Source organism: Mirounga angustirostris, unplaced genomic scaffold (assembly GCF_029215605.1).
Source record: "Mirounga angustirostris isolate CCGP_5_RB_7025 unplaced genomic scaffold, mMirAng1.0.hap1 SCAF_1, whole genome shotgun sequence".
In the NCBI taxonomy this organism is placed as follows: domain Eukaryota; kingdom Metazoa; phylum Chordata; class Mammalia; order Carnivora; family Phocidae; genus Mirounga; species Mirounga angustirostris.
This window is the reverse complement of record NW_026991709.1, coordinates 190,169,067-190,195,902: the sequence shown is the minus strand read 5'-3', so window position 1 is coordinate 190,195,902 and position 26,836 is coordinate 190,169,067. Positions and strand designations below refer to the sequence as shown.

Below are 26,836 nucleotides of genomic sequence, written 5' to 3'. Positions count from 1 at the left end.
CTAAAAAGGAAAAACAACCCAAATGTCCATGAACTGATGACTGGATAAACAAGTGTGCGTATCCATATGATGGAATACGATTTAGCCTTAAAAAAGAAGGGAGTACTAATACATCCTATAACATAGACTAACTTGAAAAGCATTATGCTAAGTGAAATAAGCCAGACACAAAAAGCCACATACCAAATGTGACCCCATTTATATGAGATATCCAGAATAAGCAAATCCATAAAGTAAACACAAAGAGACGTGAAGGAAATTAGTGGTTGCCAGGATCTATAGGGAGAGGGTGATGGGGAGTGAGTGCTAATCAGTGTGGATTTCTTTTTTTTTTTTTTAAGATTTTATTTATTTATTTGACAGAGAGAGAACACAAGCAGGGGGAACAGCAGAGGGAGAGGGAGAAGCAGGCTCTCCACCAAGCAGGGAGCCCGATGGGGGCTTGACCCCAAGACCCTGGGATCGTGACCTGAGCCGAAGGCAGACGCTTAACAACTGAGCCACCCAGGCACCCCCCCCCTTTTTTTTTAATTGCGGTAAAATATATCTAACATAAAATTTACCATTTTACCCGTTTTAAAGTATACAGTTCAGTCTTGTTTCTTTTTGATGAAAATGTTCCAGATAGATAGTGGATGGTTGCACTACTTTGTGAATATACTTAAAAAAAAAAAAATCCTCAATTGTATTTAAAAGGGTGACTTTTATGGTATGTCAATTATATCTCAATAAAAAGAAAGCTGTACTCAACAGCCTAGTCATTAGGGAAATGCAAATCAAAACCACAGTGAGATACTACACAAATTAGGGTGGCTATTATTATGTATTTTTTTAGGGTTCCTATTTAAAAAAAAACAAAAACAGAAAATACCAAGTGTTGGTGAGGACATAGAGAAACCCTTGTGTATCGCTGGTAGAAACGTGAAATAGTATAACTGCTGTGGACAAATTTAGTGGTTCCTCAAAACAAAAGTTATGCTTAGAATTACCTTAGGATCCAACGACCCTACTTCTGCATACATACCCCAAAGACTTGAAAGCAGGAACTCAAACCGGCATTTATATACTGATGTTCGTAGCAGCATTACTTACAATAGCGAAAAAGGTGAAACTTCCCAAATATTCATTAATAGATGAATGAAAGGTCACCTGGGTGGCTGTGTTGGTTAAGCAACTGCCTTCAGCTCAGGTCATGAACCCAGGGCTCTGCTTCTCCCTCTCCCTCTGCTGCTCCCCCTGCTTGTGCTCTCCTGCTCTCTCTGTGTCAAATAAATAAATAAAATCTTTAAAAAAAAAGATGAATGGTAAACAAAATGTGGCACCTATATACAATGGAATGGTATTCAGTTTTGTTTTTTTTTTTAAGATTTTATTTATTTATTTGACAGAGAGAGAGACAGTGAGAAAGGGAACACAAGCAGGGGGAGTGGGAGAGGGAGAAGCAGGCTTACCGCGGAGCAGGGAGCCCGATGCGGGGCTCGATCCCAGGACCCTGAGATCATGACCCAAGACGAAGGCAGATGCTTAACGACTGAGCTACCCAGGCGCCCCTGAATTAATTATCTTTCGTCTTAGAGAGATTCTTCATGCAGAGAGTTCAATTTGTTTGATGGTAATTCCATATTGAAATCGAATCCGGGCCAAACTCCAGCACTGCCAAGTCTTACGTAACCGACAGAAGCTGAACTTTCAACCAGCTGCCGTATGTTGTGAGGAATAAAGCCAGAGGACTGATGCAGATAGTTCCTAAGAGTCAAGTTCTCAGGTGCCTGGTGGCTCAGTCGGTTAAGCATCTGCCTTTGGCTCAGGTCATGATCCCAGGGTCCTGAGAAGCCCTGCTCAGTGGGGAGCCTGCTTCTCCTTCTCCCTCTGCCCCTCCCCACCCCCGACTCGTGCTCTCTCTCACTATCTCCCTCTCTCTTTCAGATCAATAAATAAAGTCTTAAAAAAAAGTCAAGTTCTCACTCTCAAAATCTCTAGGGGAAAGAAACCAGCATATATGAATATATATATAATTAATATATATATATATATTTAAAGATTTTACTTATTTATTTGACAGAGAGAGACGCAGAGAGAGCAGGAACACAAGCAGGGGGAGTGGAAGAGGAGAAACAGGCTCTCCGCAGAGCAGGGAGCCCGATGTGGGGCTCGATCCCAGGACCCGGGATCATGACCTGAGCCGAAGGCAGACGCTTAACGACTGAGCCACCCAGGCGCCCTAATTAATATATATTTTTAAATACGTATATATGCATATGTGTTTGGGAGGTGGCATATGGCCCTTATTGAGCTTATCCACCAGAGTGGAAATAATGTCTGTATAAAAACAAATGTTTGTTACTATGACTTCTACATCACAATCAAAATCCAGTCCACTCAATCAAAATCCACTAGTTCAAAATCAATAGCTTCTTTAAAGCCACAGTCGCTCTTAAAAAATGTTAAGACTCAAAAGCAGAAATTTGGTTGGCTGGAAAGCGAATTAAACTTCCCACTTGCTCAAATAGAATTACAGAAGGACCAAATTGTGTTTTTCACAGAGATAAGAGTCCCCTGGACTCACCAACGCTGGACAGCTGTCTCCGAGGGTTTCGTCCTGAGATCGTCAGGAATCCAGGCACCCTTTAGACAGTCGTGTGTTGTCCTTTCTCCCCAGTCAGAGATTTGTGGATGTGTGGAGTGACACCACCGCCAGCAATCGTAGCCTTGATGAGAGAGGCTGGTTCTTCCTCTCCACAGAGAGCAGGTTGCTTTACCTTAAGTCTTGGGATGCATTTCCTGCCTGTCAGAGTCCCTCTGCAGTGAGGTACTTACTTTGGGATGGCGCTACACGAATAGCATTCGTGGCTCTTCGTCCTAGATTTCAGGTGTCCGTGAATATGGCCCGCCAGGAAATGCAAGCCGGCTCTCTGCAAGGGGAAACTGCCTTCGTCTTGGCCTTTCTGGAGTTCTTCCCATCCTTACCGCCAGCCACTTTGAATTCAGCTGCAGCTCAAGCAAGCGAGGCAGAGAAAGGCCAGTCAGACAGCTGGAGAGATCCCACCACCTACTCCTTCATCACACCACCATTCAAACTGCTAAAAATAGAGATACAAATATATAGATTAACAAAAGGCTATGACGTGTCATGCTCCTTCAGAAACTACTCTTCTTTTCTCCTCCTAGTTAGAAGTATTAGAAAAGTACATACCAGAATATTTATTTAAGGTGCTTCCTGGAACGGTTTCACTTAGTGCGCCCTGAGGGTGAAGCTCAGGGGGACTCTAGAGACTTCTGGGGAGGAGGAGGAGGGGAGCTGGCAGAAGGGTTTGTCTTCCCATGAAGTAGGACTGTGAACAGGGCACATGCCCCTCCCAAAGCCACTTCTCTGGAGCTTGCTGATTTTGTCTCGCCTCTATTTTTCCTCCCAGGTACTGGCGGAGAACGTTGGGTATGCAGGTCCGCTACGTTTACCACGAAGAGTATCAGTTCTGTTATTCCTTCCGGGGCAGGCCTGGGCACAAACCGTCCATCCTCATGCTCCATGGGTTCTCTGCACACAAGGATATGTGGCTCAGCGTGGTCAAGGTGCGGTTCTAGGTTCTTCTCTCTCCGCAGGGTGGCACTCAGTAAAGAAAAGGGTGTCCACTTGCATGTGATGTCATCAGCAATGTTGGAAAGCCAAGGGAACCCAGAACTGTGGTTCAAATCATCTTAAAACTAATTCAGTAGAGGGGCACCTGGCTGGCTTAGTCGGTAGAGCATGCGACTCTAGATCTCAGGGGTTGTGAGTTCAAGCCCCGTGTTGGGCATGGAACCTATTTTAAAAAAACCCCACACACAAAAAAACTAATTCAGTATACAGTTAACCCTTGAACAACTTGGGAATTAAGGGAGCCCACCCATGATGCAGTCAAAAACTCACGTATAACTTTTTTGCTCTCCCCAACTTTGACTACGAATAATCTGTTAACTGGAAGCCTTACCAATAACATAAATGGTCAGTTAACACATATTTTGTATGTCATATGTATTATAGATTGTATTCTTAAAATAAGCTAGAGAAAAGAAAATGTTATTAAGAAAATCGTAAGGAAGAGAAAATACATGTACTGCATCGTATCGGAAAAATCCATGTCTCAGTGGACCTGCACGGTTCAAACCCATGTTGTTTGAGAGTCAGCTGTGTTTCTCAAATCCTTTTGTCAGACAGAAGTTACTGAGTTCAGTATTATTTGTAAAATCTGCACCTTAGAAATCATTTCACCATATGAATATATGAATATTCACCATATGAATATTCTTAGGGAAGGTTTCTGACACTCCGCTTCCTCTCAGAACTTGTCATGACTGTCAAGATCAGGTTGAACAAAATCATTTATTCTTTTATACTCCAGGTGTCTCCTCTTCTTTTTTTTTTTTTTTTTTTTAAGATTTTATTTATTTATTTGACAGAGAGAGACATAGTGAGAGCAGGAACACAAGCAGGGGGAGTGGGAGAGGGAGAAGCAGGCTTCCCGCGGAGCAGGGAACCCGATGTGGGACTCGATCCCAGGACCCTGGGATCATGACCCGAGCCGAAGGCAGACGCTTAACGACTGAGCCACCCAGGCGCCCTGGGTGTCTCCTCTTCTTTCCCCTCAGCCCCCCTTTTGTCTTCTTCTCCTTCTCCCTTCCTCCTTCTACTTCTGTTTTTTTGCTTTTGTTTTTGTTTTTTAATTTTCCTGAGCCATTTAGAGAAACTGTCTTGATCTGACAACAGCTTTCTGAGATAGTTTTCCAAATCACTCACTTCCTGTCCTGGTTTCCTTGGGTGTGGCAACTTGCTCTACTTGGTAAGAGTGACCAGCTGCTATAGGTTGGGCCTGGGAGAGGTCTTGGGAGGGACGTGCTCCAGACTCCCACCTCAAGCAGAACCATACCTGGATGATTCCAAATAGGATCTACACCAGGGGGAAAAGGCTCACACATCCTATAGTCACTTCTGTTCTCATTCCCAAATTCCACTATAAGGACAGTCATCCTCATGCCTTAACGAACCTCTCACTTCCTGACCCACCTCAGATATTTTTGGTATAACTGGTATTTTGTGTATTGATAACTGATGTTTCTCAGCTTCTGGTTAAAAGTGGCACAAATATAAATGGAAGGTGTTTTTGGATAATAATCACCCCAGGAATTAGACCTTAATGCAAAAAAAAAAAAATGGGGGCGTGGGTTGAAACCAGAATCAGAGTGATCAGACATGGTTCTGAGCTTTGCTCCTGTTGGCTCTGGAGCCGCCCAGGGTTCTGGGAGAACAGAGTCTTCTTTCCTAGCTCCAAGTCTCCCCAAGTCAGTGGCTGCATGACTGGAGTAAGTGTGGAGGGGGTGAAAGGAAAGGAGATAGTACCTACCAACTGGTATCGAGAAAGAGCGAGACTCAGGCCTGCTACCCCAACCTTTGTTCCCCTCTTCCCCCCCCCTTTCCACACATCTCCTGAGTCCCCTCCCATCTCTGTGTTGGTCTTTGAGGGTCTCTGCTCCCTAGGAGGCTACTAGCAGTGCTTACTCACATCAGATATAACTAGGATAAGACACTGGGTGGCCCAGGCCCAGACATCCTCAGGGATGGCTGTCCAGGTCACTTGGTAAGTGGGGGTGACCTCCCTAGAAGAGTGGGCAGACATGTCCTGCACACCACATCCTGACTCTCTGCACCTGTGTGTCCCTAGTTCCTTCCAAAGAACCTGCACTTGGTCTGCGTGGACATGCCAGGGCATGAGGGCACCACCCGATCCTCCCTGGATGATCTGTCCATAGATGGGCAAGTGAAGAGGATACACCAGGTAAGCAGGAGGCTCCACCAAAAATTGCTCAGACTGTGTGTTACCCACCTTGCGTGCCCAAGTCTGGGGAGCACGAAAGAGAGTCCCATGCTGACTTGTAACCAGCATCCAGTTCATTCTGTCTGTAAATATTTGCAAACAAAAATGGCATCCCAGTGGTATCATTGGTCAGCTGTGGAAGACCAGGACCTATTGCAGACGGTTCTCCTTTAAGCCTACTTTATTTAGTTATTTCTCAAGAAATATGATACATTTTTTTTAGCTCTTTAAAAAAGGAGTTTAGAATTCTCAAGACCATTTCCCTAGAGTCTATTTTTTTTGCTTACCACCTACATGACACAACATAATGATGGCCCCTCTGCCTAGTTGTGGAGGATGGGGAGGGTGCTCTTTGCATTTTGTTCTTTCTTAGCATCTAGCTTCAGCCTCTCTCTGGCAGGGCTTTCAAGGTCATGGGGCTCATGAATCACTTCAGAATTTAGTAATCTCTAAGTTACAAACTGACATTATGAATTTTCCCCAGATGAGGTTGTTTATTTAAGACAGAAGTTACTGAGTTCAGTATTATTTATAAAATCTGCACCTTAGAAATCATTTCACCATATGAATATATGAATATTCACCATATGAATATTCTTAGGGAAGGTTTCTGACACTCCAGCCTAACCCTTACCTTTAAAGTGTGTATTCTGATGAGGTCAGGAACCTTGTCTTTTGGGGTCCTTGCTGTATCCTCAGGAGCTGACCATAGTTCCTTGTACATAATCGATATCCTATAAATATTTTTTTTAGATTGGTGGATGGTTGGTGGAATGGTTGGATGAACGGTTAGATGGTTGAATAGACAGGTGAATCATTATATGAAATGAATGGATGGATGGGAAGGGCTTTAAATGTAGGGTAAGAATCAGCAAGCCATCGTTGGCTTTCTGTCAGCGAGGTTTTCTTGGAATATAACCATGTTCGTTCATTTACATGTTAGCTCTGGCCACTTTTGTGCTACAACAGCAGCAGAGAACATACGACCCACAAAGCAAGAAATATATTTCTCTTGGGACCTTTGTAAAAAAAAAAAAAAGTTTGCTGGCTCATGAGTTAGGGGAATCCTTGTTGGTTTTATACTTAAAAATGACCCTTCAGTCACCTTGCCAGGTAAAGAGGATTATATGCCACAGGGTTTGTCTGGATAATGGATCCAGTAGATGTCAGAGGTTTTCTGCTATGTAATCAGTCTTGTTATTGTCTACAGCTATATAACCAAACCTCCTTCTCATTTCCCTCCCTAGTTTGTAGAATGCCTCAAGCTGAACAAAAAACCCTTCCACCTCATAGGCACCTCCATGGGTGGCCACGTGGCTGGGGTATATGCTGCTTACTACCCATCAGATATCTGCAGTCTTAGTCTCGTGTGCCCTGCTGGTAAGTTACGAGGCTAAAATAAGTCCTGTGCGTGACTTGAGCAAATGGCAGGGTCTGCGCTATCTTGTAGAATCTTTTTTTCAATATCTACTTTAGAGATATGCAATGCTTCAGTGATAACTAACCAACAGTACTTGTATAACCGTAATCATAACCATACTAACTTTGAAAATCTAGAGCCAGCCTTGTTCCACAAAGGATCCAAGGTGGTTAATTTAAGTGTGTCCTAGTACGTTGCAGCATATAAATACTTCGAAATGTAATGATAATATTAACAGCCAACATTTTTTCTAAGATTTTATTTATTTATTTGAGAGAGAGAGTGAGCAGGGGGAGGAGCCTAGGGAGAGGGACATGCAAACTCCGCGATCAGCACGGAGCCCAGTGCAGGGTCCAGTCCCATGACTCTGAGGTCATGACCCGTGCTGAAACCTAGTCAGATGCTCAACTGACTAAGCCACCTAACATCTAAAATTTATTGAGCTCTTACGAGCTAAGGTCTTTATATGGATTTAATTCTTGCCATATCCTTCTAAGGTGAAAGTACTATTATTATGCCTCTCTCCTTTTTTGCTGAAAACTCAGAAATCTTGATACATGACAAGATCTTTTTTTAAAAAAATCAACAAACTTTAGTTTCTGTGTTTTTATGTGTATACATGTCAACTTGAACTGTAATATGTCCCCAGAAATGACAATTTGAAGTCGGATTTTTTTTTAAGGATTTTATTGGGGAAAAAAAGATTTTATTTTTTTAAGTAATTTCTACATCCATTGTGGGGCTCAAACTTAACCCCAAGATCAAGAGTCACATATTCACTGACTGAGCCAGCCAGGCGCCCCTGAAGTTGGATTTTTAGAATTCATTTTCTTCTATAAATCTTCAAATTAGGATTTATAATGTGTTAGTGAGAAAATCTTAATTTTTTTTTCCTTCTCCTGCTCCCTCTCTCTCATACTTTATTAGATTATGATTTACACATAGTAAATTGCCCAAATTTTAAGTGTACATCTCAATGACTTTTTACATGGGTAATTACTATCCAGATCAAGATAGTACAGCCATTTTATAGGTGGGAACATTGAGGCACGAAAAAATTACGTTACTGCTGGAGCTACAATAGGAAGGGATCCTAGGTTGTCTGACCCTAGAACGCAAACTGTGGCTTTTTTGGAAATCCTTTGATGTCCACTACCTCTTATATGTCACTCTTACCCACGACCTCCTTTATCTGCTAGAACCTGCCGTGAGTCACACCTTCTACTGAAACATAACTAAACTGACATTTTAAAATCTTTTAGTCACAAAATCGCTTTCAGGTCTGTTAGGAACATTGAAATTGAAACTCCCAAAGGGTTTTCTTTTCTCCTTTTTCCAAGCACTATGTCTGAATTCATTTGGTCTTTTGGTAATAAAGTTTGGGAATCGGAGAAACAGCTCCTATGGAAATTATCAGATTTTTAATCGTTTATAGAAGGTCAAATCTAACTGGCTTTTTTGAATGTATGTTCATTTGCTCAGAGAAGAGTTTCACACCTAAGTTTCAATTGGGCATTTAAAATTAAGATTATTTGCGGGCAACTGGGTGGCTCAGTCAGTTAAGCATCCGCCTCTTTATTTCGGCTCGGGTCATGATCTCAGGGTCTCGAGATCGAGCCCCGTGGCTGGCTCTGCACTGAGTGTGGAGCTTGCTTATGATTCTCTCTCTCCCTCTCCCCTTGCCCCTCCTCCCCACTCATGCTCTTAACTAATTGATTGAGTGATTAAAAATAAATAAAATTAAAATTATTTGTGTGTGGAAATGAAAAGATAAGCTTTTTTACTTTGGAATAATTTTAAATTTACAGAAATGTTGCAGAGATAGTACAGAGAGTCCCATATAACCCTTCACCCAGCTTCTCCCATTGTTAATGGCTTACCTTATCACAGTAAATTTGTCACAGCTAAGAAACCAACACTGGTAACAGCACTATTAACTGAACTCTGGGATGAATTTGGATTTCATTCGTTTTTCCGCTAATGTCCTTTTTCTGTTCCAGGATCCAATCCAGGATACCACCTGACATTTAGTCTAGGATTATTTTTATGTATTTATTTATTTTTAAAGATTTCATTTATTTGACAGAGAGAGACACAGCGAGAGAGGGAACACGAGCAGGGGGAGTGGGAAAGGGAGAAGCAGGCTTCCCCGCCGAGCATGGAGCCCGACTCGGGGCTCGATCCCAGGACCCTGGGATCGTGACCTGAGCCGAAGGCAGACGCTTAACGACTGAGCCACCCAGGCTCCCCAATCTAGGATTATTTTTAAAGTAAAAGGAAATAGATCGTGTAACCTGCCCCATGACATCACAGAAGCCACACGATGCTTGCGCTGGCTTTAAAGGAACTGCTGAATATAGGAAATTTATAAAGTGTGGATTTCTGCAGCGTAGTATCGATGTCACTGCCTTTCTTTGTGAAACGTAGCTCATCAGCTGAGTTAAACACCTAGACCTTCGCTCCGTGTTGGAAGTGAAAATTACTTCTGCCCTCCCGTGCACATCAGCTCATGTGAACGAATTCTCTCATGTCTTGCTCCAGGGAGATAGGAAATGATGGTCAATCTCAAAGGCATCTGGTCTCAGTGAGCACCTAATGCTCTCCTGGAGGAAGAGGGGCTGTGTGGAGGGCAGCTATTCTCTCTCTCCCTGTGGTTATGTATTGACCCCAAAAAAGAGACTACTAAGTGGCTCCAGGCCAAGGGAAGGAGGCGTCAGTCACTCCAGTCCTGTGTTCTCTTCCCATCATGTATTTTATCAGCTCTCCTCTCAATGATAACGGATGTGAAGGGGCTCAGGCAAGTTGTCTTCTAGACTGATGCTTCTTAAACTCTTTCATACACATGCCACCCTGGCAGCTTGTTCGAGTGCAGATTCAGAGTCAAGAGACTTAGGAGAGGGACCGAGATTCTGCATTTCCTATGGGCTTCCAATGCTGCTGGTCTATGGACCACAGTTTGAGTAACCAGTCCCTAAACCATCCTGAAGGAGTCTTTTTCTATGTTTCTCAGAGTGGGGTTTTGACTGAGCCAGGATGGTAGTACCAATGAAAAAGAATTCTGGTGAAAAACACCTGAAATATATTAGCCTCTGGGCTGATATTGGAAGTTTCCTATATAAAATGAGAGTTGGTAAGAAGGTAGGTACGTTGCCAAGCTGTTCTGGTTTGAATCCCGCAGGCTTGCAGTACTCAACTGATAATCAATTTGTACAGCGGCTCAAAGAACTGCAGAACTCGGCCGCCGTGGAGAAGATCCCCTTGATCCCATCCACCCCAGAGGAGATGAGTGAAATGCTCCAGCTCTGCTCCTATGTCCGCTTCAAGGTGCCCCAGCAGGTACCGTGCTCTCAGCAGCAATATGCCTGCCCCCTGCCAGAGGTTCAGCCAGCCTCCTCACGCACCCCTTCCCTCTTGTGCTCCTCTATGTAGTCATTCGACGGCTGTCTGTCCTGGGCCTGTGACGGGTCAGGCATGGTGTTTAGACACAGTTGTGAGGAAAGAAGACAGAGAGGGTACCTGGGCAGACACAGGCCAGTGCGGGAGGCAGACAGTTCACAAGTAAATACGTACGCATGGTGATAAGTCCTATGGCGGAAATGAAGATGGTATAGTGATTGAAAGCAGGGAGTTGGGGGAGTCTTTGATAAGCCTCTCTGAGGAAATAATGTGGGCAGAGGTGGGGAAAACATAGATAAGTTCAAGACACTGGAAGGAGGCTGGGGGGCCTGGCATCTATGTAGAGGGAGAGCGGGGGAGGGAGGCAAGGGCTGCAGGAGAGACTTGCTTCTTTTCTTTTCTTTTCTTTTCTTTTTTCTTTTCTCTTCTTTCTTTCTTTCTTTCTGTCTTTCTTTCTTTCTTTCTTCTTTCTTTCTTCTTTCTTTTTTTTTAAATTTCAGGACTGCTTTACACACTTAAAAATTGCTAAGAACCGGGCGCCTGGGTGGCTCAGTTGGTTAAGCGACTGCCTTCGGCTCAGGTCATGATCCTGGAGTCCCGGGATCGAGTCCCGCATCGGGCTTCCTGCTCGGCAGGGAGTCTGCTTCTCCCTCTGACCTTCCTCCTTCTCATGCTCTCTGTCTCTCAAATAAATAAATAAAATCTTAAAAAAAAAAAAATTGCTAAGAATCCTAAAGAGCTTTTGTTTGTGGAGGTTCTGACTACTGATATTTACCATATCAGAAAGTAAAACTCAAAGGTAAAACACAAGAACATACAGGCGCTCATTCCATTAGCTGTCAGCATGATGACGCTGCCCCTCCACAAGCAGGCTCTGAGACACACAATGCTTCTGAGAGCATGGACGTGAAGCAGGCAAGTAACATTTAGCCGTTACGGGGGAGATCGTTTGACCTCACGAGTTCCCAGGAGCCACTTGGAGAACCACTAGGCTAGATCACGTAGGACCCTACAGGTTATGGGAAGGAGCCTGCAGTTCCCCTAAGAGGACTGTGGGGGGCACAAACAGAAGCAGAGACCAGGGGGGTGCTCATGTGGCCTGGCAATGACAGTGGTGTAGACGAGGGCAGTGGCAGTGGAGACTAGAGACTCGAGCTGCTTTGGGAGGAAGGATGGGCAGGACTTACTGGCAAATTGGCAGTGGAGGATGAGGGACAGTGAGGACTCACAGGGGGCTTCTGGTACTTGAGTTGGACAAAGGCAGCAGTTTCTGAGTGAGGGAAGGAGAGCGGGAGAAGAGGTCTTGGGGACAAGCGAAGGGCTCCATTTCGGACGTGTTCAGGTTGTCTGTGAGGCCTCCGGGTGCAGCTGCTGAGCAGCCGGTTGCATATGCAGGCGGAGCTGAGGGACGTCTGGCCCGGAGCTGTCCAGTTAGAGCCGTCCACCAGGACGATGTTACCGGTCACGGTCTGAATGGGAGGCACTGTGGAAACCAAGAGACGAGAACGCATGGCTAAGTCTCATAACTGCAACTAATCTCTTTCTAGTGTAGGAACTGGACCCTGCCTCGCAGTGGGGTGGGTCCTCCCACAAGTTGAGGGTATGGGCTGTATTCAGAAGGTGTGAACATGACTCAGTCAAGGGGTATAGAAGCACCCAGAATCCGATTCTGTGGTACATTCTATCCCTGAAATCCCCTTTTTAGTTGTGAAATTGCACTGATCCCCTCCCAGCCATGCTCTCTACCCAGAAGAGAGTGGCCAAACAGTGCTTTAGGAAATTCCATGCTTTGAGTCGTCAGGGATATGAAAACATGGGGAGAGAGTAAGTGGCAGCTCTAGAAGTCTTCCCTCCTAGGAGACAAGGAGCACCCGAGCACTCTATGTCATGTTATGTTTGTCTGTTAACTTGTCTGCGTCTTCCACTCTAACCTCAGTAAGATCAAGGATTTTGTCTTAACTGGCAGCCTTTATTAACACAGTGCTTGCGTGAAGTAGGTCCTTGGTATAGATTGGGTGGGTCAGAGGGAGGGAGGATAATGCAGAGATGGAGAATGGATGTGTGAGTAGGTGCAGAGTAGATGCGCACATGAATTGTTGCATGTACATGAGTAGGTGATTTAGGGATGCAGGAGAGATGAATGGCTGAGTACTTGGTTGGATGAGGAGGCCTGGAGAATGCCGGGATGGAAGGTGGATGGATTGGCGGATATAGGGTAGAGGGATACATCAGTAGACATGCATGTATGATTCAGAGATGTAGTGTGGGGGGATGGATGGGTGGATGGATGTCTGCATGAAGCAGGGATGGAGGATGGATGGATGGATAGGTAGGTGCAGGGTAGGTGGATGCACAGATATATGCACACATGAGTCAGATGCAAGCAAGGTGGGTGGCTGGGTGGGTAGAGCAGAGGTAGAGGATGCAAGATGGATAGATGTGCGGGTGCAAGATCATAGTAGAGCAAACAACATGGCTGATGCCGAGTGCAGTGTGTTAGACAACTTGCCATTGGTGTCTAGGCTTTCACTTCCAGAATGTTCAGATTCTAGTCATGCTCCAGAGGGCTGGTTCAGAGCAGTTCTGGCTGCATTTTCCCCCTTCAGTCAGTGCACAGGACTCCTCAGGGTGCATCTGAGGGGCTCAAACCATTCCCAGGTAGAGGAGAGGAGTGCTGGTGCTAATGTGAACGCTGTACCCTACTTCAGGGATCCTGCAGCAGGAGGAAGAGGAGGGCTGTGTTCCTTCTTCCCACAGCCAGCCTCTGGGGTCAGGATCCCAGGTCCAGGAGATCTGGCGTGCCCACGTTGACTGCAGCCTTCACCAGCCCTCCACGAGGAAAGCAAGGATAACACTGAATAATAAACAAAGGACTATGGAACCGATCCCAGAATTTTTTAAATGGTTTATCTCTTTATTGTTCAAGAGGCCCATCATCCCCAATAGTTTGATTTTTTTTTAATAGACCTTATTCTGCATTTGGATATTACTAAACAATTCCTTGATATTATTTCCAGCCTTGATTGTATTTTAGGCTAAGCAGAGAATATCTCAAGATAAAGTGGCTGTGAGCCCATGTCAGGTGTTTTTACATGCTTTGGCTTCCCAGCATTACCCGGGTTCCTTCCTAATTACAAAGGAAAAAGCGTCAGATGACCCTAACTCCCAATTACAATGCATACTCCGTGGTGGGAATTTAAAACCCTGGGCCCTAAAACCTAGACACTGCCATACATTGCCAGACTTTATTTCCTTCGCTGTCCCGGAGCCACGGGGGGCCTGAGGAAACAACCTGTCTCTTGCCTTCTAACCGTGGCTCACTTCTCTGTAGATCCTGCAAGGCCTTGTTGACGTCCGTATTCCTCATAACAACTTCTACAGAAAGCGTAAGTAGCTGTGGTTAAGCTTGGTGCTTGTGACGAGTGAAGCTGTATGGGTGGTTGGCTTTTGTATTTGACATTTCCGAGATTTTGATCATTTTCTGGGGCCCCTAAGGACAAAGTGGCAGCCCTGAGTCCATGACCGTCCCTGAACTCTGTAGAGTTCTGGTGCCCACAGGCACAGCCCGGCACGCACTCACTTTGTTTTCCTTTTCTGAAAAGTGTTTTTGGAAATCGTCAGTGAGAAGTCAAGATACTCCCTCCATCAGAACATGGACAAGATCAAGGTCCCAACGCAGATCATTTGGGGGAAACAAGACCAGGTATGTAGCGCGTCCCTGGGGCCCCTTTGCCAGTTACACCGGCCTCTGAGGAAAAGCAAGAGGTCATTTATCGAGTGAGCCTCACTGGCTGGTTTCTGATACCAGGAGGAGATAGAACACACCTGGGTCAGGTGCTGATATTTATGGGGGGCATTGTTCTCTTGAGTTGAGAGCAAAGATGTTGATCTTTTAAAATGAAAGGAAATCAGGGCGCCTGGGTGGTTCAGTCGGTTAAGCATCTGCCTTTGGCTCAGGTCATGATCCCGGGGTCGGGGGATCCAGCCCCACATCGGGCTCCCTGCTCAGTGGGGAGCCTGCTTCTCCCTCTGCCTCTCCCCCTCATGCTTGCTCTCTCTTTCTCTCTCAAATAAATAACTAAAAATCTTAAGGGCGCCTGGGTGGCTCAGTCAGTTAAGCATCTACCCTCAGCTCACATCATGATCCTGGAGTCCCAGCATGGAGTCCGCATTGGGCTCCCCGCCCAGCGGAGAGTCTCCTTCTCCCTCTGACCCTTCCCACTCTCATGCTCTCTCTCTCTCTGTCTCCCTCAAATAAATAAATAAAATCTTTAAAAAAAAAAGTTTTAAAAATCTTAAAAAAATAAAATAAATAAAACGAAAGGCAATCTTAAATCATTTTTACAAATTACTTTTATCAAAGCCATGTAGTCTCATAGTACAAAAAACTTTAAAGAGGGGCGCCTGGGTGGCTCAGTCGTTAAACGTCTACCTTCAGCTCAGGTCATGATCCCGAGGTCCTGGGATCCAGCCCCATGTCGGGCTCCCTGCTCAGTAGGGAGTCTGCTTCTCCCTCTCCGTCAGCCCCTCCCCCTGCTCATGCTCGCTTTCTCTGTCTCTCTCCCGCTCTCAAATAAATAAACAAAATCGTAAAAAAAAACTTTAAAGAGTACAAAAAGGGTTGTAACGAAAATTTGATCTATTTTCCATCCCAGGGTAGCTCTCACTGTCTTGCATACGTTTCTTCCGTTTCCTAAGGCAGGGATTGACATGTTTTCTGTGAAGGGCCAGATAGCAAGTATTTCCGACTCTGTGGGTCGTACACTTCTGTCGCAACTCCCGAGCTCTGCTGTTGTGCAGAGTAGCTACAGACAGTACTCAGAAAGTGGCGTGGCAGAGTGCCAGCGAACCTCTATTCCCACAGACAGGCAGTTGGCCACTGCCTGCTTACTGCCGTTCTGAGCATATGCGTATCTGCAGAGGTAGTCACATCTGTAAGTTTTTCAAACGTGCGTAACGACACTGTTCACAGTACTTCATATATGTAGGGATGTCTGTATCTTGGAAATCATTTCATACCAGCCCATGTAGATTTACTCAGTCTATTTTTTATATATGTTTTTTTAATTTTACTGACTTTTATTAATACGTTTGGGTAAGCTTTTATAGTCATACACAAAAATGACAGGACCAATGGTTAAATCCTGCTTTTTTAAAAGATTTAAAAAAAATTTTTTTTTTTTTTAATTAGAGAGAGAGGAGGGGCAGAGGGAGAGAGAGAGAGAATCTTAAGCAGGCTCCACACCCAGCAAGAGCCTGATGCGGGGCTCGATCTCACGACCCTGAGATGATGACGTGAGCCGAAATCAAGAGTCAGATGCTAAACTGACTGAGCCACCCAGGAGCCACAAGATTTTTTTAAATTTTAATTCCAGTAAGTTAACATACAGTGTTATATGAGTTTCAGGTGAACAATACAGTGATTCAACACTTCCATACATCACCCAGTGCTCATCAGGACAAGTGCCCTCCTTCATCCCCATCACCTATTTCACCCATCCCCCCCTTCCCTCTGGTAACCATCAGTTTGTTCTCTATAGTTTAGGGTCTGGTTTTTTTGGCTTGTCTTTTTTCCTTTGTTCATTTGTTTTGTTTCTTAAATTCCACATGAGTCAAATCATATGGTGTTTGTCTTTTTCCAACTGACTTATTTCACTTAGCGTGATACTCTCTAGCTCCATCCACGTCATTGCCAGTGGCAAGATTTCATTCTTCTTAATGGCTGAGTAATATTGTATATATCTGCCACATCTTCTTTATCCATTTATCAGTCAATGGACACTTGGCCTGTTTCCATAATTTGACTATTGTAGATAATGCTGCTATAAACATATGGGTGCATGTATCCCTTGGAATTAGTATTTTTGTATTCTTTGGGTAAACATCCAGTAGTGCCATTACTAGATCGTAGTGTAGTTCTATTTTTAACTGCTTGAGGAACCTCCAAACTGTTTTCCACAGTGGTTGTACCAGTTTGAATTCCCACCCACAGTGTAAGAGTGTTCCCCTTTCTCCACATCCTATTCCTTGTGTTTTTTATTTTAGTCATTCTGACAGGTGTGAGGTGATATCTCATTGTGGTTTTGATTTGCATTTCCCTGATGATAAGTGATGTTGAGCATCTTTTCATGTGTCTGTTGGCCATTGTATGTCTTCTTTGGAGAATGTCTGTTCATGTCTTCTGCCCATTTTTTAATTGGATTTTTTTTTTGAGCAGGCTCCATGCCCAATGTGGAGCCCAGTGCAGGCCTCGAACTCACAACCCTGAGATCAAGACGTGAGCTGAGCTAAGAGTCTGACATTTAACCAACTGAGCCAATCAGGGGCCCCAATTTTGGATGTTGACTTGCATCAGTTCTTTATATATTTTGGATACCAACCCTTTATCAAATATGTCATTTGCACATATCTTTTCCCATTCTTAATATTTTATTTTGAAATAATTTCAAAACTATAGAAAAATAATGAGTACAGAATACTCTTACATACACTTTCCCTAACTCCATTCATTTTAACTGCTTTATTGAGGTATCATCTACCTACCATCAAATTCACCTACTTGGGTGCCCCATCACAACCCAGTTGTAGAACATTTCACTCCCCAAAGTTCCCTCCCGCCCATTTGCAGTTAGTCCCAGCCCCACACAACCACAGATCTGTTTTCTATTTCTACAGTTTTACAACTTTTCCTGAATTTTCACATAAATGGTATCATATAATAGGTAGTCTTTGGTATCTGGCTCTCTTTGCTCATGCATAATGTTCTTGAGGTTCCTTCGTGTCAGTGCTTTGTTCCTTTTATAGCTGAGTGTCATTCCATGGTATACATGTACCATGTTTTATTTACTACCAATTTTTTAACATTTGTTGCATTGGCTTTTTTTTTTTTTTTTTTTAAGATTTTCTTTTATTTGACAGAGAGAGCGAGAGCACAAGCAGGGGGAACAGTAGAGGGAGAGGGAGAAGCAGGCTCCCCACCAAGCAGGGAGCCCGATGCGGGGCTCCATCCCAGGATCCTGGGATCATGACCTGAGCCGAAGGCAGATGCTTAACCATCTGAGCCCCCAGGCGCCCCGCTGCATTGGCTTTTTTAAACATTCTCATCTATCTATTTTCTGACCATTGAAGTAGGTTGCTTACATTATGCCCTTTTACCCCCAATACTTCAGGGTATATTTACTGAGAGCAAGAATATTCTCTCACTTAACCACAGTGCGTGGTCATATTCAGGAATTTTAACGCTGGTGCAATGTTTTTGTCTAATCTGACGCCCATATTCCAAATTCATGGGCGGGGGACCTGGGTGGCTCAGTCGGTTGAGCATCTGACTCTTGATCTCAGCACAGGTCTTAACCTCAAGGCTGTGAGTTTAAACCCCACGTTGGACTCCACACTGGGCATGGAGACTACTTTAAAAAAATAAAATAAAATAAAATTCATAGGTTATTTCAGTAAGGAGCTACGTAGAATGTTCCTGCCTCCCTGAAGCAGGATCTAATCTGGGGTCCCATATTACATGTCACGGCCCTGTAGTCTCCTTTACTGGGGACTGAGACCCCAGTCTGCTTTGTCATTCATGATGTTGAGATATTTGAAGAGTACAGCTCAGTCATTTTATGAAATGTTGCTAATTTGACTTTGTCTGCTGTTTCCTCATGATTAAACTCAGATTATAGACCACCGCCAGAATAGCTCATAAGTGATAAGGTAGCCCATCCTGGGACACACAGTGTCCTTCTGCCCCTCCCTGGTGAGATTCATGTTGATTGCCTGGTCAGGGCGTTGTCTCACTCTTCCTTGTAGAGGTATTATGTCCCTTGGTGACTGATAAGCAGTCTGTGGGAGACACTTTGAAATATCCTGCTCCTTACCAAACATTCCCCCCTAGATTGACCATCTGTGAATGATTCTTGCCCCAAAGTTTACATTATCCTCTATAATAGCCGCGTAGTAGTCCATTGTGTGGCTCTGCCACAGTGTATTTCATTAGTGTCCTACTGATGGTCATTTAGGTCATTTCCAGTTTTTTGCCGTTAAACAATACCTCAGTGAACACCAGCATAGACGTGTGTTTGGGGAGTGTGAGAGCATTCCTGAAGAGTAAATTCTTCATTGTGGACTCACTGGGTCAAAGAGCAGGTGCATTTTAAAACTGTAATAGGGGGCGCCTGGGTGGCTCAGTTGGTTAAGCGACTGCTTTCGGCTCAGGTCATGATCCTGGAGTCCCTGGATCGAGTCCCGCATCGGGCTCCCTGCTCTGCAGGGAGTCTGCTTCTCCCTCTGACCCTCCCCCCTCTCATGTGCTCTCTCTCTCTCTCATTCTGTCTCAAATAAATAAATAAAATCTTTAAAAAAAAATAAAACTGTAATAGGTTTCGGGGGCACCTGGCTGGCTCATTCGGTAGAGCATGCAACTCTTGATCTCGGGGTCATGAGTTCAAGCCCCACGTTGGGTATAGAGCTCACTTAGAAAAAAAATTTTTTTAAATAATAAAATTTTAATAGGTTTGATTAGGTGGCTCTGTATTAGTTTGCTGGGGCGGTCATAGCAAAGTACCACAAACTGGGTGGCCTACACAACAGAAATTGATCATCTTAAAGTTCTATAGGTTAGAAGTCCAAGATCGAGTTGTCCGCAATTTAGTTCCTCCTGGGGGCTGTCGGAGAATCTGTACCATGCCTCTTCCCCAGCTTCTGGCGGTTTACTGACAATCCGTGTTCCTTGGCTAATAGATGTGTCATGCTACCATCTGCCTTCATCCGCACACAGCGTTCTCCCTGTACCTGTGTGTCTCTGTGTTTAAATTTTTTTTTCTGTGTTTAAATCTTTGTAAGGGTGGCAGTCATATTGGGTGAGGGGCCCACCCTGCACCAGTATGACCTCATCTTAGCTAATTACAGTTGCAGCTACCCTATTTCCAAATAAAGTCACCTTTTAAGGTATTGGAGGTTAGAACTTCAAACTACGAATTTTAGAGGGGGGACACAGCAGTAACAGACCCTCCAAAGAGAGACTGATTTATACCCTAGAAGCTCCTTTCTTGCCTGCAGTTGTTCTTTAGAAGTCATATCTTACTCTCAAAGTTCTTCTTCTTCTTTTTTTAAAAGATGTTCTTTATTTGAGAGAGAGAGGGAGAGTACAGAGGGAGAGGGAGAGGGAGAAGCAGACTCCTTGCTAAGCAGGGAGCCCAACATGGGACTCGATCCCAAGACCCTGGGATCATGACCTGAGCCGAAGGCGCCCCAAAGTTCTTCTGAAGTTTAAAGCAAGAAGAGGGGCTCCTGGGTGGCTCAGTCGTTAGGCGTCTGCCTTCGGCTCAGGTCCTGATCCCTGGGTCCTGAGATCGAGTCCCGTATTGGGCTCCTTGCTCAGCGGGGAGCCTGCTTCTGCCTCTCCCTCTGCCTCCTCCCCCCTGCTCATGCTCTCTGTCTCTCGCTCTCTCGAATAAATAAATAAAATAAAATAAAATAAAATAAAAAAGCAAGAAGAGGCAATGAGAAATGGAGTCTTTATAAGGCCCAGGATGACCCGTGGGGAGAAGCAGGCAGGACTGTGCCCCAGTGCACGTGGGGGTGCTGATGATCGCGACAGTGTACAGCTCTCCCAAACCGGCAGGTACAGCTGAGGATACAGAGTGCAGGGATGTGGGCATGGAGAGGAGGGAGGGCTCTTTGCTCCCCTCTGCAGCAGCCAAGGGACTAGAAGGAGCTTTGTGTGCACCTGAGTGGGGAAGCGGACACGGAGTAGGCCAGCAGGCAGTTATTTGATCAGAAATCAAGTTAGAACAATGAAGGCCTTTCTCTAGTCTAAAAATCCCAAAGGTGATTTGGGGCTCTCAGGGACCAGCAAGGAGAGGCAAGGACCCATCGCCCTGCCCTGCAGAGACAGTGCAGAAGCAAGATCTCTGGGCTCGGACTCTGAAAGTCTGGGTTCCAGCCCTGCCTTTGCCCTACATCAGGCCATGACTCTGAGCAAACCACTCAGCTGCTCCCAATCCTGGGTTTCTCTTCTCCTACTGGGGTGATGTGAGGTTCACGTGAAGTAACACACATGAGGGTGATCTTTCTCCAGTGACAAGAAAATAAGTTACTTATTAATCATGTCCTTTGCCTCTGAGAGTTGGCCTCTGCCTATGATCCAGAATTTTTCCAGGTCACTGAGGTCCATTTTGTTCTGAAAAAAGAGCCTAACATTCCATGGGCCTACTATAAATATGATCAGATATTCGCTGTGTTCTATGGACCATCCCCAGTGCAGAATCAAAATAGCAAAGGCTTTGGGGGCCCTTTATTTTATGGCCTTTTGCTTCCCAAGCATCTGGCTCTTTTTCTGCTCTGTTGTCAGCATTTGGGATCACCAACCCCGTGCCTTCCAGGCTGAATTCAGCCTCCCTCTTCTTTGGACCCCTGTAGGTCAGCCACCGTGCTGTACAACTGCAGGATAGCTGTGCCCATTGTTGTCTACATGAATCATGCCCACTGGATTTGGGCAGTATGCAGCCTGCACAACTGAACCTGGCAGCCCTTCCTGAGATTTCTGCACATCAGTTCAAGTATTTCCCCTCTGTGTTTAGTCCACCAGAATGGGAGGGCCTTGTGCAGATATACAAGGTCCCTTCATCCTGCCCCCACAGTGCCTAGGATGCAGGAGACCCAGAGTATGAGTGAGTGAGCAAGCAAGCAAGAAAGTAAATACACTAGCAAAGGGACAAACCAACTTATGGCCTATACATTTAAGTCAGCTAACAGATTTATACTGAGCACCTGGTATGTGCCTGACACCGTGTTAGGCCCTGAGGATACAGAAGGCACCGAGACAGACAGGATTCCTGAGCTCCAGCAACTTCTAGTTTATCTGCCATTATAACGCCTGGCGGAGCCCAAACTAGTGTGAGGTCGATCATGTGAGTGCAGGGTTGGATCCTGTCTTTATAATTTTTATATTTTGTTCATGGTGGATCTTTTTGCATTAATGTCTATTTTTTTAAATACTGCATTAAAATCTTCATCTTAATTCGTGAGTTTTTTGGAGGCTGCTTAAGTTTTGTGCCCGGAAGGCAGATGCCTCACTTCCGTCACCCTAGTCTTGGCCCTGGCCCGAAATGAGATGGAGGAGAATCATTTGACCATCTACATGAATGTCTTGCCCAAGAAATAGCTGATGTGGTTCCCATAGACGTGCATACCTCATGAGGGTCCATCTGGCTATTTCCCATACGTCTGAGTGACCGTGGGGAATGCTGGGTTTGACCAGTGTAACAGTGTCACAGCTAGAGGCTCATGTGGGTATTCTTGAGCTATGGGTTCTGACCTCTCTGCAGGATAGACATTCAGTGTTCGTCCACCTGCATTTCCCGTGGGGATTTTTCTACAGAAGCTGGGCTTTATTTCTGCCCACTTGCCGCAGCAGCCTTCCTTCCCTGTGAGTGTGGGGCAGGCAGAGGTGTCTGATTCCTTCACGGGGTGCCCCTCTCCCCATTAACTGCTCCTGTTTGTGGCCCCGGGAGGTGCTTTGCTATGCTCCACGCTCCATGTCTTGGCTGAGGCGTGCTGCCCCCGACCCCCAACTTCCCAGGTGGAAAATCTTGGTTTTAATGGTCCGGGTTGACCAGAATGGAGCTCAAACACAGACAGCACGTGAGTTTGTTGGGGGTCTTGCTTTTGCATTGAGGATGAGAGGAGGGGTCCTCTTGTGCGGGATGAGTTGAAGGGGAAAGCGATGACAAACGGGGAACAGATGCAGATCTGATGCTATAGGACGGTGTTGGGGAGAAAATCTTGGATGTGTGTAAATAAGCAAGGTAACCCAGGTGACAGTGAGATTGAGGGCATTGTTAGGAAAGGGTCAGCCCTTGAGAGCGGTGCCTTTCTTATCAAAAGAGCATTCCCCATTATTCACAAACTCCAGGGCCCGTGGTCACACAGCTCTGGGGACCCCCAGAAGACCCTCAAAGAGACACTCCCACCTCTCCCAGCTTGGGATAATTAGCCTTCACCTCCTGTGTCTTCCCTGTGTGCCCTTCCTAGAGCTGGCCTTCTCTAGTCCAGCCTGATTGTGTCCGTCCCTAACACAGCCCCACGGCTCCCCACTGCCCTCAGATGGAGGCCTGACCCCCCATCTCTCCACCATGCCGTCCTTGCTCCCTGCGTACTGTCTCTCAGTGTCAAGCTAACTGCCATCCCCTGCCTCTCCGTGACCTGCCCCCCTCTTCACAAATCCTCCGCCCCTGTGCACTCTCAGCTCCCAGTATGTTCCCCACCCTCAGAGCCCTCATCTGCTGACCAGTCTGGCTTCCCTGCCAGACCAAAAAACTTCCTCCTGGGCAGGGACTGTGTGTTTCCACTTCAGTAATGCTGGCAACAACATAAGTCTGGACACCAAATTGCAGAGCAAGGCATGCAGTCACTCCTGTCAGCAAGCTACATGCCCTGACACTGAAGTGACTTGGTCCTAAAAATCACCTCTGCCAGGCCTGGGCCGGCGTCCGGTCCCCTGAGCACACACGGGCATCTGAGGCTTTTCTACCTAGCGTCCTCTCTTGTCCTGCAGGTGCTCGACGTGTCTGGGGCCGACATGTTGGCCAAGTCGATCGCCAACTGCCAGGTAGAACTTCTGGAAAACTGTGGGCACTCAGTGGTGATGGAGAGGCCCAGGAAGACGGCCAAGCTCATCGTCGACTTCTTAGCTTCTGTGCACAGCACAGGCAACACCAAGAAGCTGGACTGAGGCCCCGCCTGCAGCCTGCACTCGCACACAGCATCCACCCCCATCTCCAGAATCGGACACGGCCACCATTTCTCAGGGATCCTGCCCCAGACGCAGTCAGAGTGCCGGCGTCCCTGAGGAGGCCAGTCCCGTGTCCCCGGTCTCAACAGATCCACAGAGCTTTGGGGGCCACGAGGAAATCTCCAAGATATTTTTCACAATATAGAAACTCACATGGGAAAAAATTAAGAAAACCTAGCCATGAAATCTACCCAGAAGTCTTCAAGTCGTGTCGCAAAGCGGCTGCCCTGGGACCATAATCACCGAGGCCATTTTCTTTAAAACATCCTTCACAGACTGAGACTCGAGGTTTTTCTGCTGCTTCGATGTTCTCCCCTGCATGGTCAGTGGCTGTTTTAGGAGCATTAGTCTCCATCTGCTGAGCCCTTCTTGTTTATGTCTAGTTTAAGTTTTATGTAGAGGCCCTATGTGAATGCAAGTCCGTCAGCTGCAAGACCAGGGAGCAAGATGCAAGCTATAAATGATTTTAGCACATGAGGAGGGGTGCGGTCCCATGTCCGCGGCCCCCCTAGCTGCCAGAGCAGTGGAGAACACGGGTCGGGGGGTCGATGGGCCCCTGCACGTCAGCCCTGTCATGAGGGAGCCCGGAACGGTCGCCGTACAAAGAACAGGGTGGGTTTCCTGGGAATCATTGATTATTTTTTAAAATAGGACTAATGAAGCAATAATGTTCTATAATCAGACTCGGATTCCACACACAAGCACCTCGTTGGGCATCTTTTCTATCTTGCTGTGCTACTGAAGACCTTTGGGTGTAAAATACTAGTTTGTTAATGAATTCTGTGAATTCTGTGAACAGTCATGTGATTGAAAATAAGTCTAAACAGCTGTAAAAGTGACCACAATGACATGAAATAAATTTAATAAATCTAGATCAGCAACATGCAGATGGTTTCTGTTCCTAAGCTCCTATTTAAGTACAACGTTGGCAGATTTCCTGTTAACTTAAAAGAAGCATTTTTTCTTTTTTTTTTTTTTTTTAAGATTTTATTTATTTATTTGAGACAGAGAGAATGAGAGAGAGCGAGCACATGAGAGGGGGGAGGGTCAGAGGGAGAAGCAGACTCCCTGCCAAGCAGGGACCCCAATGCGGGACTCGATCCAGGGACTCCAGGATCATGACCTGAGCCGAAGGCAGTCGCTTAACCAACTGAGCCACCCAGGCGCCCCAAGAAGCATTTTTTCAAGTAAGCCTTCTTCTAAGGCACTGGAAGACCTTATTTGGATGAGTTATTAGTTTTCTTTTAAGAAAATCATGTTTGTCATTTTTATTCAGCTGAAATTGTATATCAGAACAAAAGGCAAGAGTCATGAGACTGTTCCTTTTGACCCTTGTCTGTTGTACTGAGGAGCCCTTAAAATTCCCAGAGCTTCAGGGCGCCTGGGTGACTCGGTTAAGCATCTGACTCTTGATCCCAGCTCAGGTCTTGATCTCGGGGTTGTGAATTTGAGCCGTGCGCTGGGCTTCATGCTGGGCATGGAGCCTACTTAAAAAAAAAAAAAAAAAAATCCTCGGAGCTTGAATCCACCGAATCTTTTTACAGAATCTGCAGCCAAGTAGTTCTGGAAATAAAGTGAGATAAATTTTATAGTTTAAATTAAAAACTATAGTTATCGTTTAAACTTTATATTTTAATTTATCAGAGAAGAACAGAACACAGGTCTTAAAAACAAGAAGATTTGAAAATGTGATGTCTCATACGGGCAGGCTGCAGCTAACGCAGTGTTCAGAGGGAACGTTAGAGGCCTCAGTACATGTATTAGCAAAGAAGAGGGGTGGCTGGCTGGCTCAGTCGGTGGAGCGTGCAACTCTTGATCTCAGGGTTGTGAGTTTGAGCCCCACGTTGGGTGTAAAGACTACTTAAAAATAAAATCTTCTTTTTTAAAGAGTCTATTTATTAGAGAAAGAGCACACAAGCAGGGGGAGCAGGAGAGGGAGAAGCAGACTCCCCGCTTCCCGTGAGCAGGGAGACCAATGTGGGGCTCGATCCCAGGACCCCAGGATCATGACCTGACCTAAAGGCAGATGCTTAACCAACTGAGCCACCCAAGTGCCCCTTAAAAATAAAATCTTAAAAAAAAAAAAAAAGAAAAATCATAAATCAAAAATAAACCTAGAAAAAAATAGAAGGAAATAATACAGGTGAGAGCAAAAATCAATGGCATGGAGAAAAGAGTAGATACTAGACACACTGCTTGTTCCAGTCTTTCATGTTTCTCAAGAATTCTGAGTTTGATGCGGTCCTGGGGATGGGGGTCAGTCTGGGTGGGTTTGGGTGATGAGGGCCGGTGCCCAGGGTAGCTGAAGACGCCTCCAGCCTGGGGTAAGTCCTGCAAATTGGAAAGCGTACTAGGTGCAGGAATTGTTACGCCCTGGGTGAACGGCAGCTAAGGATCGTATCCACGGTCGCTGCTGTATTGCGCCCACACCGGCCCATCCAGGCATTGGTGTGGGCTGCCCGTCCCACCAGGAGGACAGTGGGCGGGGTCTGCAGCGGCGGGATGCAGACCCCGCCTCCTCTGCTGTCACGCGAAATGCTGATTTTAGCTCCCTCATTTACTTCCCAAGCCCTGGATATATCGATCTCAGGACAATCATTAATTGGTTCGTGAAATAAACATTGTTCTAAAATGATGGATGCAAATTTTAACATCCGCATGTACCAGCCTTCTGCTTTGGGGACTTCCTGTCTTAGATCAAGAAGTCTTTTATTAAAAGTGGCAGTTCACTGGATCTGTTCCAAAAATGTTTGCTGAAATACTCTTTGGCCAGGTTTGGGATTTTGTTTTTGTTTTTAACTCTTAGTCTGTCTCTGTCTCTCCTCCACTCCACCTTCACCCCATCTGTTTCATCAGTTTATCTGTCTCCTATCCATCTGTCTGTCTCTTTTACCCATGCCCACAGGCACACAGAGACACACCCTCCCTGACAGGTGGGAGCCTGGCTCTTCTGATCCTTCATTTTGTATGTCTTCAACACCACTCCTCGAACCGTGCAGACTGGGCTTTCTCACCAGCCGCTTCTCTCTCCCCCCGCCAAAGTTGGATGATGTTCATACAACCCCTCCATCCCTGAAAGGAGGCAAAAAAGTAGAGAGGGGGTGGGAGTGGTCACAGATGGGGCAGTGGAGATGTGCTCACATTACCTGCTGAAGTCGGGGCCAGCTACCCTGGGGCTCTGGACTGGAGGTCACCAGCAAGTGGGCCTGTGGTTTCCTGTGATGGGATGAAAGTCTTGCATGACCATCACTAGCCTAGTCAGGGACAGGATATCAGATGGCTCCTTTTAGCAACAGGAAGGCCCTTCTCCCTTGGCTCCTAGAGGAACTTTTCCTTCATGGCTTGCTGGATCTTTGGTCTCTCTACCCTCCAGGCAATGACTAG

The 26,836-nt window shown here is 45.7% G+C and overlaps 1 protein-coding gene across 4 annotated transcripts in view; it reads left to right on the top strand.

Moving 5' to 3' along the window:
• The window catches only part of ABHD6 (abhydrolase domain containing 6, acylglycerol lipase), a 51,542-nt gene extending 27,213 nt beyond the window's left edge, over positions 1-24,329 (top strand). For all 4 annotated transcript variants that reach the window (XM_064594623.1, XM_045862078.3, XM_045862077.3 and 1 more), the window contains 7 exons: positions 3,414-3,570; positions 5,697-5,810; positions 7,097-7,229; positions 10,448-10,605; positions 13,997-14,051; positions 14,268-14,368; positions 23,216-24,329. In XM_064594623.1, coding sequence (XP_064450693.1) covers positions 3,436-3,570; positions 5,697-5,810; positions 7,097-7,229; positions 10,448-10,605; positions 13,997-14,051; positions 14,268-14,368; positions 23,216-23,392 — 873 coding nt within the window. In that variant the 5' untranslated portion in view covers positions 3,414-3,435 and the 3' untranslated portion in view covers positions 23,393-24,329. The remainder of the gene's footprint in view (positions 1-3,413; positions 3,571-5,696; positions 5,811-7,096; positions 7,230-10,447; positions 10,606-13,996; positions 14,052-14,267; positions 14,369-23,215) is intronic.
• The last annotated feature ends 2,507 nt before the right edge of the window (positions 24,330-26,836 follow it).